The sequence below is a fragment of the Carcharodon carcharias genome, chromosome 16 (assembly GCF_017639515.1).
Source record: "Carcharodon carcharias isolate sCarCar2 chromosome 16, sCarCar2.pri, whole genome shotgun sequence".
In the NCBI taxonomy this organism is placed as follows: Eukaryota; Metazoa; Chordata; class Chondrichthyes; order Lamniformes; family Lamnidae; genus Carcharodon; species Carcharodon carcharias.
Window position 1 is genome coordinate 25,559,665 of NC_054482.1, and position 18,826 is coordinate 25,578,490.

The 18,826-nt window shown below is 42.4% G+C and overlaps 1 protein-coding gene across 2 annotated transcripts in view; it reads right to left on the minus strand.

The window, feature by feature from the left end:
• Window positions 1–14,671: 14,671 nt before the first annotated feature.
• dars2 (aspartyl-tRNA synthetase 2, mitochondrial) overlaps window positions 14,672–18,826 on the minus strand; it is a 59,188-nt gene continuing 55,033 nt past the window's right edge. For both annotated transcript variants that reach the window (XM_041208547.1, XM_041208546.1), the window contains 2 exons: window positions 17,849–17,924; window positions 14,672–16,967 (listed from right to left, as the gene is read on the minus strand). In XM_041208547.1, the coding sequence (XP_041064481.1) occupies window positions 16,777–16,967; window positions 17,849–17,924 (267 nt within the window). In that variant the 3' untranslated portion in view covers window positions 14,672–16,776. The remainder of the gene's footprint in view (window positions 16,968–17,848; window positions 17,925–18,826) is intronic.

The following is an 18,826-nucleotide window of genomic DNA, read 5'->3' on the forward strand; positions in this document are numbered from 1 at the left end:
CAGCTGCTCTGGCAACAGATGATGAGTCAGAGAATGAACACGGTCAGGAGAATGCTGAGGGGATAGACGCTGACCTGGGCAACCTCCAGGGAGGCAGGGACACCCAGGATGCTTTTGATCTAGCTAGCCTACCAAATAAGAACCACCACTACGTGACAGGGCTGCAAGCTCCATACTCAGTACCTCAGAGGAACATTTGCTTGGTGAACAACATGAACTATGTGCTATTTCAATAAAGTTCGATGACAAACCGGTCATTCATAACATCATGCGTTACCCTACACCTGCAGAGGCTTGTTGAACAGAAACACATTTAATGCTGGCATTAGTGCCTGGCATACGTAACACAAATTAAATTGATAGGTGTTATCCATCAATTGATAGGTGTTATCCATCACATCAAATAACATTTAATGTAAAAGTGGGGGAAAAAAATATCACCAGTGATAAGCCTGTGTTGTGCTTAAGGTGCTTTAAGTTTTTGCTTGAGGGTGCTACATCTAGGTGCTCTCCCTTTGCTGGCACTGGCAATGGAGACAGCCTGTTCACTCTGCTGTCCTGTTGGCCTTGATGACCTTGCTGGGTGTCCTCTGGCCTGTGGTGCACCTGGGAGGGAGTGGCCATTGCCACAGCTGGCATCTCCCCAGTTGCTGCAGGCTCATTGGATGCCACGGTCACTGGCAAAGAGACAGAGGAGCTGCTGCCATCTGCCATCATCTGGAGCGCCCTGAGAGGAGCCCGCAGAGACAAGCAGTTCGTGTGCCAACATGAGGTCACTTTGGACCTTCCTGCTCACCATTGATGGATGGGCACCTAGCCGGGATACTTGGTGCCCAATCCATCTCCCACACTGTCAGTGACCACCCGAGGTCATTGCTGGTGTGAAGGCTTGTAGGTCCCAGCGCATCCCCAGGAACCCCTGATTCAGCTCCTGGAGGAGCCTCTCCATGAGAGTTGCCACTCTCTCCGTAGAGGAGGCAGTGCGCTCAGCCATGAGGGTCATTGCATTGCTCATGCTCCACATAGACTCCTCCACACCGGAGACCATGGCATGCATTCCCTCATGTATCTCTGCAAGACCCTCCCGCACACCATGCTGGACTTCCAGCATCTGCTGCCTCAGGGACAACTCCAGAGGCACATCATCAGCCACCAACTGAGCATGTTCCTGATCCCCAGCAATCCTCCAGCTGCCAGCCCCCTGGCCACTTTTGCCTCCGCCTGCACCTAAAGCGAGTGTGAAGTGCCCTCACTGATGTGCACCAAGATACTATCCACCGATGTGATGCCCACCGAGGTGCTGGTATCTGCGCTGGTGCCTGCTTGGCAGGTGCGTTTTGATGGTTGCTGTCCTCTGGGGTCAGTGGTGGGCCTTCAAGCACCTCACCCCAATGGGCTGCTGGTGAGCCTGAAAGGAAGAACAAGGACATGTCATTAATTGAAGTCATTACACTGTTGCTGTGCATGCCTGGCACCCGCATCAGGGTGCCCTCATCTTTCCATTATCAATGGGGATTCCATGTCCGAGGCTCACATCAATATAGAGATAATGGAATGGTTGCTATTACAGACATTCTGATCTCAGTGCACCTCCCTGTGGCACCCCGACCTGACCGTGGCTGGTTGACCTAGGCGCATGGCGCCTCTCCAGCTGCAGGGCCTACTGCTTATATGGAGTTACGATTAGTAGGTGGGGTGGTCCTCCACCAGTCTGCAACCTCTCGGCATTGTTATGGGATGTCTTCTCCTGAAAGGAGAGAGGAGCATTGATTACCTGCAGCGCCACTGCAGCCTGGCCAACCCCACCTGAGGAACACCTTGCGGGGTTCAGCCGATTCGTGACCCTGGAGTTGCAGGACACTCATTCCAAGCTGCCAGGGCTCACCCCCTTGCCCAGATGCTGCCTCATTGACATTTGCCACTCATACTCTTAAGACCTCTGAGGTCCAAGGGCGGGGTTGGTGCACTCCTAACTGCTGTGCTAAGTAACCCATGCCAACTTGGTACTCACCCTTCCCAATCACAGGAGATCATTGAACCACTTATGGCACTGCACCCATGTGTGCCTCAGCACCTCCTCCCAAGCATTTTTGGTGAGATGAAGGGGCGGCCTCCTCCTCCCATCTCTGGGGACAAGGATCTTTCTCCATGCTGCCACCTCCTCCAGAAGGGCAGCGAGACACTCATCAGAAAAACACAGGGCTGACAGACCTGCTGTGTTCACCAGTAACAAGCTCCATGACGAGGTGTGTGTGCTTCACTGGCAGCCTTTGCATGGCTGCTGCGGCCGCTTTTGAATCGGCTGCCGGGTTGCCATTGGACCCAGTGGACATTGAGCTCCCACCCGCCCCTTCTCACTTTGTGTATTACACTGGGCGGGCCCGCATGCCGAATGTAAAATTCTGGCCCATATCTCTGAAAGTGATTAGATCTAAACATTTGTCTCCATTTATGACACTAATTCATCTATCTTAATGTGGATTATTCATGAATTTAGATAGAGCCTTTAATTTTTTTTTTACTACTATTCCCTGCCTGGACCTTATTTGGTGATGCACCATTACATTAAATTCTGTCCATGTATATAGTACAGAGTACCGTATAGTATACAATACTGGAGTGTTATTATCATGACATCATGTAGCTCAGACTGGGACAAAGTAACATGTATATAGGTACCATTATATTCTCAAAACTCCTCCATATCTCAACAATTTTTCATTTTCTTTTTCTTAAGGTGCCTTGCCCTTTAGATTAAGAAGCTAAATTGCTTATCTGAAAGTAGCCTTGAACATCCCTTTCAATATTGCTCTATAGAATGTAAGTATTCCTTTTGTAGTCTCTTTATTTTCTGTCTCAAGTGGCCTGCTGGAAAAATATATAACTCATAATAATAATAATAGTGACAATGTCTCCTGTTCACCCTCTGACAAAATTTGGTGCAGATCTTGGAACAGTGAGTGAAAAAATTTTACTGGGATCGGACACTGTAAACCAGGAAAGAGAGATATCAATTTTAAGGGACAGAGATTTTGAACTAAAATTCCATACTTCAAAAAATTGATGAATTGGAGCAGCTCAATTAATGTAATTATTTTTAGTTACCTTCTCTCTCAGTTTTTCAGTTAGAGATCCTTATAGCGACCAAGGGTGTTCTGTCTTTTGGTGTTTACTGTTTTGCTCTTTCTGATTAACTTTTATTTTCACCAGGTTTGTGAATGCTCTTAGTGAATAAAAATAATATTGCACTGTCAGATTGGAGTATTCCAAAAAAAGATAATCTTAAAAGCCTAACAATCTTCCCCACAGCATTGGTTCCCAACCTTTTCTGTCGTGCCCATCCCTCCCCAACCCCACCTCACTGATTTACAATCCATGCGCCAAGGCCCACTTTTTGAGAAACAAGAGTCAGAATCCCAAGTATGAATCCCAAATCCAAGCAGGAAGATGGTGCTCCCATTTTTCTTTTGCCTGCTTGTTCCTACCCGCCTAGGATTTAGGCTCTCAATTATGCACTTAGAAGAAAATCTTCCATTCACTTATAATTATGGAATGGGACATGGACGTTGTTGGCTAGGCCAGCATTTTTATTGCCCATCCCTAATTGCCCTTGAGAAGGTGGTTGCGAGCTGCCTTCTTGAACTGCTGCAGTTCACGTGGTGTAATGCTGTTAGGGAAGGAGTCCCAGGATTTTGACCCAGTGACAGTGAAGGAATGGCAATATAGTTCCAAGTCAGGATGGTGTGTGGCTTGACCGGGAACTTCCAGGTGGTGGCGTAGCTACGTGTCTGCTGTCCTTGTACTTCCAGGTGGTTGAGGTTGCGGGTTTGGATGTTTCTGTTGAATGTCACAGGTTATATATTATGGGACTTGCTGGATACTGGAAAGAACACGTTGGTGAGTGATGCTTTGTTGTCATGTACTAGTAATCCTGGGATTTGTAGGATAAACCCATGTGTACTTGTGCTGCCAGTTTGGTAACCTCTGCTCAAGAGTCCAGAAGTATGCTCAAACCCCAAATTCAGATATTTCTAATTTCCATGTCATTATGGTGTGGACTAACACTCTGTAGGAAACTACTCAAACTTATTTTGCATTACATCCTTACTGACCCTCAGAGAGGTGGAGCAATTTATTGATAGGATCATTGAGTACAAGAGTCAGGAGGTCATGTTGAACTTGTATATACTAATTAGCCTCATCTGCGTCCAGTTCTGGGTGCCATACTTGAGGAAGGATGTGAAGGCATTGGAGAGTGTACATAGGAAATTCACAAGAATGATTCTAGGGATAAAGAACTGTAGTTATGAGGATAGATTAGAGAGGTTGGGTCTGTTTTCCTTGGAGAAAAGGTGGCTGAGAAGAGACTTGATGGAGGTATTCAAGATCCTGAAGGGTATGGACAGTAAATAGTGAGAAACTGTTCCCACTAGAGAGCATCAAGAACTAGGGGCGCAGATTCAAGATAATTGGCAAAAGGAGTATAAGTCATGAGGATTTTTTTTTCACCCAGAGGGTGGTTGGAGTCTGAAATGAACTTCCTGAGAGGGTGGCGGAGGCAAGTTTGATTGAGGTATTCAAGAGGGAATTGGTTGCTCTCTGAAAAGAAAATGTGCAAGGGGATAAGGCAGGAGAGTGGGACTAGGTAGAATGCTCTTTCAGAGAGCCAGTGCAGACTTGATAGGCTGAATGGCCTCCTTCTGCATTGTAAAGATTCTGTGAAAGATTCTATGTAGGTTGTGTATAGTCTTCACAAAAGTTTGTACATGGAAAATTTACTTATACTGGCTGTAGAAATTCACATGGTTCATTTTATGTTTACTAGAAGTAACAAACAACATTCATACGCAGGGACCTGTTCACTGCAAACAAAATATTAAGTTCAAATCCTGTGCCTTTTTTGAATTATCTGGGAGCTTGGGGAGCCAATAATTCTCATTGCTTTCTCCATGGCAATGCCTCAGCCAATCAGAATCGACTTGGCACTAGCATTTTTTCCTGTAGTATAAATTGTTCTGATAGTTTGAAACTTGGCATTCTTGCATCTTGAAAAGAACAATCTGGTTTCTTTCTCTGTCTGGGTCTCTCCCTCCATTTCCATTAGCATGACTTGGCTCTCTCAACTTCTCTGTGTCAAACCTGAACTTTAACTACCAAGTTCACCTAATGGTTGGTACTGTAACATTGATTAATTTATTTTAATCAAAGATCCTGCACCACTTTGCAATACGGGTGTATTTTGTGATACCAGCAACCTTTCAGTTTCTTTGTGACTTTCAAGCTTCTTTCTGACTTTCACTTGGGACTGCAAGGACGAATTTGAACTATAGGAGGTTTATCATGTTCTCCATTTGTCAGATTTCCTCATTTGAAATGATCTGCATGACACTGGTGCAGTCTGTCTTAAATCTTCACTCGATATGTGAATGCACTGCAACAACTCCAATCATATATATTTTTCTTTATCACCTCAGTGGTTTTTCATGACCTCTGACCAGCACTGAACTCTTAAGTTTCATGCCTTGTGTATTATGACTCATCTTCACTTTATCTTGTTTTCTATGACTTTGCTATTGATGTCAGGCTTAAGCAAACTAAACCTTGTCATAGAAACAAGTTTAAACACTAACTCTTAAGCCATCTGTGACAGTGGGGTTATTCTGAGAGAACAGAAAATTGTACAGCCTGTGTCGAAGAGAAACATAGGAATTACTGCCTAATCTGTCACCTAGCAAATGTTTCTGCAAAGACCTCTTCACAACCTGTACACTTCTTTCTTCAGTACCATTCAATACTGGATGCTATTAGAGTGTGTTTGACTCCACTCTTACTCAAATAATTCAAACTCCCATGGACTAAAATGTGGACAATTATCTGACACCCATACCTCTGGAAACCATAAATTGCAAACCACTTGTGGTATTAGGCACAGATTTAACATCTATCCACAGAAACAGGCTTCAAAGAGGCTTAGACTTGCTGAAGGCTGTTGGTCAGCCTGGAGTCCTGCTTTGATATTTGCAGGTTGGTGGTTAAACAGCAGAATGAGTTGCCAGTCTAGAAATGTAATATTAAAATTTTCCAAAGGCCAGAAGCTTTGGTCATGTGATATTGCCCATTAATGAGTCAGTTGCAGGCTAACAAGCGGTTTCTATGCCTCTTGTCAAAACCCATTGTTCACCTTAGGAGATGGATGGTGGCTAATTAGTGCCTCTGAGGTATAACGGGTTTCAGCAACTCTTCCCTTTGTTATAGGACCAGGCTAGGGAGACAGGTTGTCTGTTGGTCCCTTGTTTCGTTGAATGTAACGTGTCCTTACAATGAGAGGTGTGGGATTCCACAAGGATGAGCATTGAGCTTTTACCTGCAACTGCTGTTGGAAACTTCCAGAAACTGTAGCTAACTTGAGAATTATATGATCTGTAGCAGCCATCTTTTGGTTCAGCAAAGTCCATTTTTAAATAAGCAAAAAAGGTTTGATTTAAACAATTTATGATTCCTTTCATGTCTTCGGGAAATTACAGTACTCTTTCCCTTCTACTTAGAAGAAATCAAATGTACTCGTTCCCATGGTTTCCTTGTGTGTGACCATGGAATGAAAGGAGCTTTGGTTGGATCATTTCTCATTCTGAGACACACTTTACAACTTTTCCCAACTGTTCAATATCTCTATCTACCTTTAGATACCAAAAATAGCTACTTGCTATTGCTTTCATAGGGACTGTGTGCTCTTGATGAGTTCCTCTAACAATCTCTTTCTAAATTTTGATGTAATAATGATTCTTAATCCCAAAAGGAGATAGCCTTGAACTACCTGCTTGATAACATAAACTTGTTTCCATATCTATCATATGTACGTTCAAGGATTTCCAGACTTCTGAACTAACTTTAGATCTACCACAACCTTGAGCTGGTGCATGGTTACGACCTGGAGCATTGGTGTTTCCTCTCCTCCTTTTGTATGTCACGGCTTACCTTTATACAATAAAAACAAATTAAGGCACACCTATTTTCTCCAACTGAACTTCTCTCTAACCTTCTATCTCTAAAACCTCCTAAAAACACGTCAAGCCACAATTTTCATTAGTCTAAGAAGTTTACACTAAAAGCCCCATCACCAGTTGCATGTCAAATACAATATTTTCTATAGAAAATGTACACAGTTTAAAAGTGTTTTCATTTTTATGTTTTCATTAATTTTCTGTTTCATTAATTTCAATAATGTTTTCAATTATTTTCAGTTTTTTAAAATTCTGCATTTCTCAATGTAAAAGTGTAATGTAGAATTTCATACTTGGTAACACAATAAAAAAAGTTGTTTTTTCTTATTCAAAAAAAACTTATTGAAATTAAAATTATATAAATCAGAGCAAAACAGAAATAAAGGTAATACTGTAAGCAGCACCTTACTGACAATATTAATGTCACACCTGGGCCTGCCTCTGTGAACAGAGCCTCTTGATCCGGGGAGCAACTGATGACAGGGCAATTTGCAGGTCTTGCACCGCTGACAGGCGCTCCCTCCTTTTGTGTTTTTTTACATAAGCCAGTGTTGAGAATGCCAACACGCAGAAGTATGTTGAGGGAAATAGGTGGATATTCTTGTCCCATAAGCAACTAAAATGTGTCCCGAGGCATCTTTGCAAACTTTGGTTTGTGTACGATCCATCCTGAGCTTTGCGAATTCCTCATTTTTTAATGCCAATTCAAAGGAAAATGAACCAAACAGATCATGTACCTGGTCAAAAGTCTTCCATACCCGTGGAGGGGAAGTAGCCTTTGAACTTCTCTTGTAGTGTTTTAAGATGTGTGGAGATGAGATTGAGTATGGTTTTGCCAGCAGAATTTGCTGATGCCAGCTTGAATGTCTCAGTTGATCCACTTGCCACTTTTTCTTTCCAAAGAGCCAGTTTTGATCTGAAGCCCTGAAGTTTAACTGTGGCAGTGTGAATCTTCTCATTTTTCCCCCCTGTATTTTAACATTCAGCTCATTCAAATGGCTTGCTATATCTGAAAGATATGCAAGCTTAGTACAGCAAGAATTGTCACAGATTAAATCTTTGTGTGACAATTCGTACAGAGCTGAAACTTTTCCAGCGCATTACAGAACTCATAACCAGGGGAGAGGACCTTCCCCCGAGACAGCCATCGCACTTGTGTGTGCATTAGTAAACCCTGGTATTCAGCTTCCATCTCTTCACACAAAATAGTAAACAAGCGCAAGTTAAAAGATCATGATTTTACATAATTCACAATTTTCACTGTTCGATCTAATACTGCAGTTAACTCGGGCAGCACTGTTTTAGAACAAAGGCTTCATGGTGCAGGATACAGTGGCTGACCTAGATGTCAGGATTCTTTCACCTTACAAATCCTTTGAGTTTTCCTGTTTTGGAAGTTGCTCTGTCAGCGTAGATGCTATTGCACTTGGTCCAGTTAAGATTCTTTTCCTCAAGATAAGCAGTTGTAACATGAAAGAGTTCTCTCTCCAGTCATGTGACTAAGCACAAGAAGAAATTCCCTTTGATAAAATCCCTATCAACATACTTAACATTGGTTATGAGCTGGCAGTGTCTGCTAATATCTGTGGAATCATCAACCTGCAGGGCAAATTTTCCATTCATTTCTAATTTTTGTTGAAGCACCTGTTCAATATCAGTTGACATTTTGGTCAATACGCTGTTTGATTGTATTATCAGAAAGAGAGACTTTGTCAATTTCTTTGGCGGCATCAGCTCCTAACATTACTCTCACAATATTTCTGCATGCTGGCAGAATTAGGGTTTCGACAATGGTGTGAGATTTCTTTGATTTTGCTACAAGCTCAACCACCAGGTATCGCGGCTCCTGCACATTATCTGAGACCTGCACACACTCCATTATACGTTGATTTTGCTTTACGTTTTAGAAACTAGGAGGAGTAGGCCATTTGGCCCTTCAAGCCTGCTCTGCCGTTCAATATAATCATGGCTGATGCTCTATCTCAATGCCATATTCCTGCTTTCTCTTCCTTGCCCCTTGATGCCCCTAATATCCAAAAATTTATCAATTTCTTTCTCGAATATGCTGTGACCTGGCCTCCACAGCCTTCTGTTGTAGAGAATTCCACAGGTTGACCATCCTCTGAGTGAAGAAATTTTTCCTCATCTCAGTCCTAAATGGCTTGCCCCGTATCCTGAGACTGTGGCCCCTGGTTCTAGACTCCCCAACCAGGGGAAACATTCTCCCTGCACGCTACTCTGTCTAGCCCTGTTAGAATTTTATACATTTCAATCAGATCGATCCCCTCTCGTTCTTCTAAACTCTAGTGAATACAGGTCTAGTCAAACCAATCTCTCCTCATACGACAGTCCTGCCTTCCCTGTTATCAGCCAAGTGAACTTTTGCTGCACTCCCTCTATAGCAAGTATATCCTTTCTTAGGTAGGGAGACCAAAACTGCATGCAATACTCCAGGTGTGTCTCACCAAGGCCTTGTATATGTGCAGTACGACATCCTTACTTCAAATCCTCTTGCAATGAAGGCCAAGATACCATTTGCCTTCCTAATTACTTGCTGCACCTGCCTATTTACCTTCATTGACTGGTGTACAAAGACACTCAGATCCCTTTGTACATCCACATTTCCCAATATATCACCATTTAAATAAAACTCAGCCTTTCTGTTTTTCACACCGAAGCGTATAACTTCACGTTATCCACGTTATACTGCATCTGCCATGTGTTTGCCCACAAACACAAATTGTCTAAACCACCCTGAACCCTCCTTGCATCCTCCTCACAACCATGCCCAGTTTTGTTATCTCAGGTGCTTGAAAGTACTGTATAGTCTTGCAGGTAAGCAAATGGTGTTTTGTCTTCAAAAGGTGCTTCAACTACCTTGGTACTATTACTATATTTGAGAAATTCTTGCAAATTAGGCATTCTGGAATAGGCTAAGAGGCATCACCAAGCCACAATTAACCAAAGGCCAAGTAGCTGATGCTGTACTGTATGTGTAAGAACCTTTTCTCATGAGGTTCTGTTGTTCCTGAGTACACTCAAGCATTAACTTACAAGCACAATTTCAGCTCTTTGGCTGTGCCAAGCAGAATACTACTGCTCCAAAATGGTACCCTTGCCCCAACGCCACACAGCAGTTACCAACCTTCGGCTGCCTTCAGGGCTCCTCTTGAGCCAACTTCAGTTAAGATCTGCTCCCTGCAACCCCTTCTCTAATTTGAGCTTTTTTCTCCTTTTCTTAACTTAAATGAGACCTGTTTCTGTCCTTTGCTTGGGACTTCCTTTTGGGACCTCTTCCTGTCTCCCTCCCTTGTCCGTCTCTCTGGGACACTTGCTGGCGATGGCACTCCACACTTGGTCACTTGATCAGGGTTTCACGCCCTTCTTAATTTTTCTCTATGCACTGGCGCAAGGGACCTGTCCTGGGCCTGACAAACGTAAAGAATCTGAACCATGCATATGCAGCCCTTTCCCGGCCAGCATTTATGTGGAAGTTGGAATTCCTGACCTCTGTGCTCAACACTAAGCTAAGTTAGATTTCTTACCTTATGTACATATTAATAATTTTGAAGCTGATTTCACAGCACACTTGGACAACTTCACTGCACACCGGTTGGGAACTGCTGCTCTACTCCTGTATGCCGTCTGGGTGAGACTGGTTTTCCCACAGGCATAGCACTTTGACGGGAAACGGGGGCATTTAAATGGTCTGTGTCTACCATTGCAACAGTAGCATCTAAGTTTCTGACTCTGAGACTTTGAACTTAGCTGTCATGGCCTGGATCTTGCTGAAATCCAGTGGACTTCCTCTTCTAGATTCTTCTAATTCACAAAGTTAAGCCTGATACGTTCACATGTTCCTCAAATTCATCATTTTCAAACTGGCTAAAAATTCTGTTTGATTCACTCACAACATCACAAGGATTATCAATGGACAAAAAAAGGTCAATTCTTTTTTTCAATGTGAAGCCTGCCATTTTATGCATACACGTCCATGCATTTCTGGGACTATTGTCCAAAAATAGTTATGCCTCTTTCGTCTTCTGATTATCCTTTCTCACCCTGGTTTTAAGTTTGTCCGTTTGTCTTGATGCCCTACACTAAGTGTAATAATCAATTTGGACCTTCCCTGCCAGTTCAGGAAAAGAACACCCTTGTAATTTGCAATTATCTCTGTCATTTCCAAGGTTGTGGAATCATTGCAGGTCTCCTTCCATGTCAGCTTATTGCCTCTGCTCAAAACTTGGGCCTGGATTTTATTGTTCTTTAGGCCTCCTACAAACGTGTCTCTAACGTTGATTTCTAAGTTCATAACGTTGATTTCTAAGTTCACACCATGCCCACAATGATGCAAGTTTCTTTAATTCAAGAAAGTAATCTGCAATGGTCTCACTTGGCAACAGGTCCTTTCATGGAATGCAACTCTCAGTGCAATCTCAATATTACTTGTGGCATGAGTCCAGCAACTCATTAATTGCAGAACTGCCGGTAGTAGTGGGATCTCACAGGCACCATTGGTAGGAGCATCTGGTCCTATCATGCTGAGGAAAACACTGATTTTATCTTCAGCTCCTACTTTATTTACTTTCAGCCAAATGTGTAACCTTCGATTTAGACCAGTCTTCTGTTAGAAGTTGAATTCCCACATTGTCCCCAAATGCTATTTTTCAATTACCTACAGTGCTGACTCAGTGTACCTGAATACCATGTGCACATTGGAAGCAATCTTTCAAATCGCTCAAACTTCCTCAAAATTCATTTTAGGAGTGCCAAAAAATGTGTCACAATGTTCTGGTTAGTCCTTGATATTACAAATGAAATGTTAAAAAAAATCTATGCCAGCCTTGTCATCTTTCTGTTGTGTTTTTGTGCTAAGACTGACACATGCTCAATCGCAAGTAGCCTTTATTGAACGAACTTTGTTTACACATCCTCCAACAAAGAAAGCAATATATCAAAACGCTCAGATCTTGTAATATATATATATTTTTTAAAAAAAACCTTTTCTCCATTTCTATATAAGGTTTGCGCAAAAGTATTGCCCTGATTTCAGTTATTTCAGGGGGGAAGGTTCCCAATGAAAGTCAGGCTCTGTTCCATGATAAGTGGGAGCTGCAGGAGAGTGAGGGGCCACTCATTCAGGAGGCTATCGAGCAGTGTAAAATACCTGAAGGACTAGTCCCGCTCGGGGAGGGGGTGGTAATTCTTCATCTGATGGTATTGATTCTGTAACTTCTTCGCGCCGCCAGCAGCTCCGAGCGCTTCCAAGCAGCCACTGACCCTGACTCCACACCGAGTCGACGGCCATGAAGGCTCCCCGCCTTCAACCGCCAAGGAGCCAAGCCCGGCGGGGGCGGGCTCGAGCCGTTCCTGCCACCGGCCGCCAGCGCGTGCATCACCCGCCCCGCGCACTCAATTAACGGTATTTACCTACGCCCACACTGGCCGCACGCGCGGGAGACCAACTATTAGCGTCGCCGCCATTTTGGTAAAGGAGCGCAGCCTGCTACGAACAAACAACGTTAGTAATACTTTCCGACCCAGCCACCAAACCCAATCCCAGCCACTCCACCGCCCCACTCTGATTACAGCCACTCACCCCAATTACTAACCCCACCCCCCCCCCGCCCCTCACGTCACAGCACTCACTCTAATCTCAGCCAGCAACCGCCACTCCCAGCCCTGACTCTCGCTCCCAGCCACGGAATCCTGCCCCACCCCCAACCAATCCCACCCATTAATCCGAATCACAGCCTCCTAACTCCAATCCCACCTACTAACCCTGATCCCAGCAACAACCCGCTCCCCCGATCACAACCAGACCTGCTGAGTTTTCCCAGCATTTTCTGCAGTATTTTAAACGTTTGCAGCACTCTGCTTAACTTATTTCACTTATAAGCATAATTTCCCACTCAACATTTTTCTTAGACTATTCCAAGGTTTGTTTTATTGCTCTTCTGATCAAGGGGTCAAGGTTTTTCCTGTACTTGAACTAGGGATATGGTCTTTCTTGTATCCAATGTTGATAGCACAGTACATCTTTTCTGTTGAAGGGTCATGAGGACTCGAAACGTCAACTCTTTTCTTCTCCGCCGATGCTGCCAGACCTGCTGAGTTTTTCCAGGTAATTCTGTTTTTGTTTTGGATTTCCACCAGTTTTTTTTTGTTTTTACATCTTTTTGTTACTGTCTTAACCTTTTCCTTTACAGACTATGATTTATGGGCAATTTCTAGTTTATGGAAGCCCATCAGTTGTACTATCTTGAATTCTCAAAACATGTTTGCTCCAGGGTATGTTTGCTAAAAGATACCACAGAAATTTCCTCCCAGAAGCTCTGTGGGTGGTGGTGCTCACCACCACCTACTCAAGGGCCAGGAGGGAAGGGCAACAAATGCTGGCCTAGTCAGCGAGGCCCACATCCTGCAAAAGAACTAAAAAAAATGCTCATTGTCAAGTGAATGGTGGCTTCACCTTTGACAGCTGGGTGCTTTTTAAAGGGACAGAGATATCTACCCACTAGTCAATGGGCTATCTTTTGTGAACTCTTTGGTGAGTAGTTTTCTAGGTTCATCAGGGCAGAAAGCAGAGGTTGCCTCTGGAGTTTATGGGGAGAAAGAGAGATGTAATTACTGATCATTGCTATTCTCTGAGTACTGGTTATAATTCCTCTTTAGCATTTTGTTATATAGGTGGAAGATATGCAAGGAATAAACAGGGCTGTTAGCATTTCTGTGGATATGTTAGCCTGTGACTAGGCCTCTCACTGTAGCCATAGATAATGACACTAAAGTCAAAGTGCCAGTGCTACCTTTTTCTCTCAGCTCAGGCATTACAGAAACCCTAGAGAGCTGACTTACATCTTTGGCCTAATTTTCAAATTCCTGCATGCTGGCTTTTAATGTCCTAGTGAGTTTAGCAGTCGGTTTTAAAAACAAGCCGTCAGAAATTCTGGTTACTAGAGAATTCCAGTTGGTACAGTGCCAGATAACACACATTTTACTGTATATTTCTGAATTTGTCCTAGGTGATCCTGATTGTTTGCTACTTATGATTATAAATATTCAATCCCATTTACAGTCATGCAAGATTACTCTTATTTAAACATGAGCTACTTGCTTTACTGGAAGGCATGATAAAAATGAAACATGTATTGTCTTCATTCTTCTTCCAAAGGGGTGGTAAGACTGGTTTAATTCTTTTTTAAGTTCAGGCATATAGTTTAAGAAGGATTAGCAACATGGATAAAAAGTTATTTGCTGGGCAGGAAACAAAGTACTCGGTTGTTTGAGTTTGAAGCATTGTATCCCAAGATTGCAATCTATATGATGATGACACAACAATATGAGGTTTGGTTAATAATGATGATAGAAGATCAAGGCCAATTAGGCAGACAGGTTTAAGATCCAATGCAGAGACACTAAGTATCAGATTAATTGTGCCCCATGCTGTTCCTACACATTGTGTAATTGGTTCTGCTGTAAATTGTTTGTGGAGTTTCACTTAAAGTCTCTTTTACTTGATGCAAAAATAAATTGTATTTGACAGCACAACTTAAAATTATACATTTGTGCCTTGTCATTGCAGTCTGACCATTTATTAAGATAATTAAAATTAAAATATCTTTTTCAGTTTAAAGTGTAGACAAGGGCAATGAAAGCACAGACTCATCTGAAATCATATTACATTTATCACTTATGATACATTATTTGGAAGTAATATTTTTAACAGATATTCATGTTTTTAGCAGTGGGGATGACCCATGTTTTATATAAGGCACTCTATTCCTTTTGCATATGCTCCTCAGCTGAGAGGCCAAGTAAGCATCCTGTGCCTTTGTTCCCATCATGGCCACTCTCAGACACCAGGGACCAATCAGATGGCTGGCAGTTCTGTCGTCCTAGCAGCATCAGGATTGGTGGCCATGGCAGGGCATACAGGCAATCCCACCACCCCCAGAAGCCAAGGAAATTCCAGGGTCAGGGGTGTCAGTGAGAGGGATGGGGTGCCAAGTTTTAAAGGCTGGAATTCTCTAGTAACCAGAATTTCTGACAGCTTGTTTTTTTTAAAACCAACTGCTAAACTCACTAGGACATTAAAAGCCAGCATGCAGGAATTTGAAAATTAGGTGGGAGTGGTGCCCCCAGGGGAGGTTACCCCACCCTACCCCCTTGCCCAACATCAGCCCATGTAGATAAAGCTGTTGGGGCAGGTTGAGGCTCTTAAGTGGCTTCAATAGGTTCAAAGGTAGGCCAACGCCTCCTCCACCCCCTGTAAAATTTCAGACATTGGAAGGTGGGCTGGTGGGCGGCAGGAAGGCCACTTGCTGGATTTATATGCCCCCCCCCACCAAACCCCTTCAAACCCACTGGCAGGGGAGAATAAAATCCGGCCCCAGGACCTGGGCAGGAAGCATCAAGAACCTCTAATGTTAACAAAATTTGATTACTATGCTGTTAATGCATTTGTTTCCTCAACATTTTTATTTTATTGTACAGAAAAATGTTGCAAACCCCACCCCAGACAGTTACATACCCTGTTGGTAATTACCCAGAATCTTGCCTTCCTCCTTCTATGATCACATAGTAAAGGTTAATTTCTCATATTCATAAAAACTATCATGGGAATCTATGTGAATTCTACTGAGGGAAAAATAATTTTTTTCTCACAAAAATGGGGAAGCACAGGCCTCAAGACAGATCACCAAAAGCTTGGTCATTAAGGAAGAAAAGAGTGGTGGTGAGATGTAGGAAGGGAATTAGAGCTCAGGGCCTAGGCAGCTGAAGGCATAGCTCAAGGGGTTGGAATCAGAGGAGCACATGAGGAGATTACAGAGATAGGGACAGGCAAGCCCATGGAGTGTTTTGAAAATATGAATGAGAATTTTAAGAGACATGGCTTAACTGTGAAGTAGTGTAGGTCAATGAGCACAGAGGAATAGGTGAACCAGAGTTTGTGCAAGTTATAGGGCATGGGCAGCAGAGTTTTGGATGACCTCAACTTTATGGAGGGTAGAACCTGGGAAGTCAACCAGGAGTTTGGTTAGTCTGGAGGTAACAAAGACATGGATGAGGATTTCAGCATCAGATGAGGTGAGGTAGGGGTGGAGTTTGGCAAAGTTATGCAGGTGGAAATAGGCGGCTATAGTGATGCATGAATATGTGGTTGGAATGTAGTCAAGGAGTACAGTTTGACTCAAATTAAGGATGTGGGAGTACAGGGATTATTTATGCTATAATAATTAAAATAACATTGCTATTATTCCCACAGTGAAAGAGGAGAAATAATAGCAAAATTACCTGATGGTTTTCTCTCCTTTAATAAGTAGACTGAATACAAAAGCTTGCAGAGGGATCCTTCCGGCTGAAATCATGTTACCTACTTTCAGGGACTGAAGTGAAGAGAGTAATTTACTACTATCCTCCTAACCTGCATGGGATGTAGTGCCAGCTCTTCAGCAGGACCCAAGTCATCTAGTATATTTACAAGGCAAAATTCCTTTAGTCTGAAAGTAGTTTCCCTTTTTTTTTAAGAAAAAGCAAAAATTTTCTAGTAATTTATTTAACTAATTACCAATAATTTGAAACATTAATAACAGACTACAATTTGATCAACATACACATTAAGCAACAAAGTGACTGACCAACACCACACCAGAGAGCTGCTCCAGATTCACCAGTCTTCAGTGATTTTGTGGGTCCCAAGCCACAGAAATGGTAATAAAATCCAAATGTCAGTGCATTTTTACTTCTAAATGTTACCAGTCTCTGTACTAACTCATGATTTACTAGTGTCCTCATGGATTCCTGCTGGCCAGTTGACCTGAATATGATATGGGCTCAGCTCTTCAGGACTCACATAGTCTGGTGCATTACTCATTATATCACAGCCTCTAGAGGATTTAGGAAAAGCAATTACATCCCTGATGCTCGATGCTCCAACTGTAAGAGCTATCAGTCTGTCCAGACCTAAAATGAAACAGATTAGACAATGAAACAATACGATCTAACATCCAGAATTGACATCAAACATGACAAAGAGTTTGGTATTAGACAAAACAAAAAGCCTCTCCCCTAAGTCACAGCTGCTAGACACTAATGCAATGGCCAGCCCATAAGGAAAGGGAAAAAAAAACATGATTTTATGCTATTTTTGGCTTTAACATATAAAGACTGCCCTATTTCAACATTTCATATTCGCTAAGAGGAGCGAGCCTAGTGTCGTGTTTAATTTACTGGACCAATAACGTGGAAAATCCGAATTCAAACCCTCCCAAGGAACCTTGAGAAATTAAATTGACGTTTTAAAAATCTGAAAATTAATATTTCTGAAAGTGACCATTGTTGTAGGGTGTTGGTTACAGTTCAGTAGGTCTGAGAAAGTCTTTATTACTCTTAGAACTATTTACAAATATACAGTAAAGGGTACATCACTGTGTAAGCGTTATTGTACTCAGTCCCATATCAACCTTATATGTGCCAGATCCTTTTACTACAACCATGAAGCTAGTGCATTGTCATAAAATCTCAACTGGTTCGCTACTATCCTTCAGGGAAGAAAACCTATGTCCTTACCAGTTCCAGCTTCTACATGACTCCACCATGGTTTATTCTGAAGTGGCACTGTAAACACTTTGATATTAAACTTGCTCAGGGCAAATAGTGATGGAGTTGCAAGCAACATTCAGATTCTGAGAATGAAGGAAAAATTCAGCCTTCCGCTCTCCCGTCATTTTTCGAGTTACAAATATCCCTGATCAACAGACAAAGTTTTGATTTATTCTAAACTCGGGCTCCTACCATGCTAGACTGTAAACAAGAGTGACAAAAAAACCTAATTTGGAACTCACCCAATGCAATCCCACCATGGGGTGGTGCTCCAGAATCTAGTGCTTCAAGTAGATGTGATAACAACCCACTGTCTTCCTGTGATAAACAAATAAATACATGAATAAAATATGGATATTTATTTTTAATTCAGATCTATTCAACTGAGACTTTTGCATAACCTGCTGAGTGCCCCACTGGAAGGTGGTGCTAAGTTTGCAAAATGATGCAATACTTTTTTCCAACTAAGGTTTCCCAACTGGCACGTTTTTCATGTGACACTTGCGTCCAGTTTGCAAATGTTGTTTCATTTATGTCATAAAATGTTGTTTCATTTACGTCACCAGCAGCTTGTGTGAAAAGTTCTGAGAAGAAGAATTTCACTTGCAAGCAGGTGAAGAAAGTACACAGGCTCATTAATTTATTGGGTTAATAAATAAATCAGTACACATTTGTTAATGGCAAATCATGCTTGACTAATTTGATTGAAGTCTTTGCTGAGTAATGGAGTATTACTGTTGATATTGTTTACATCGACTTTCAAAAAGCTTTGACCAAGTACAGCTGACAGACTTCTTAGCAAAATTAAAGCGATAGGATTAAAGGGACAATAGCAGCATCTATACAAAATTGGTTAAGGCATAGAAAGCTAAGTGTAGTAGTAAAGGGTTTTGTATATTGCTGAAAAGTGAGACATGTTGCTGAAGCTTTTCATCTTGCACTCATTAGGACAAAAGCAAGAATGCCAAATTTCAAAGAGTCAATTTCTAAACAATTTATACTATAGGAGGAAAGGATGTCGATTGGTTGGCCAGTCGACTGATTGGCTGAGGCATTGCCACGGAGAAAGCAAGGGGGAACTATAGGCTCCCCAAGCTCCTGGGTAATTCAAGTGAAGGGCTGATTGATTGTAGGGTTATTTTTCAAACAGCGGGGAAGAATACAGTGCTGTTCCCCAGGAATAAATATTAGGTCCACTTTTTTTTATTACTGTATTAATA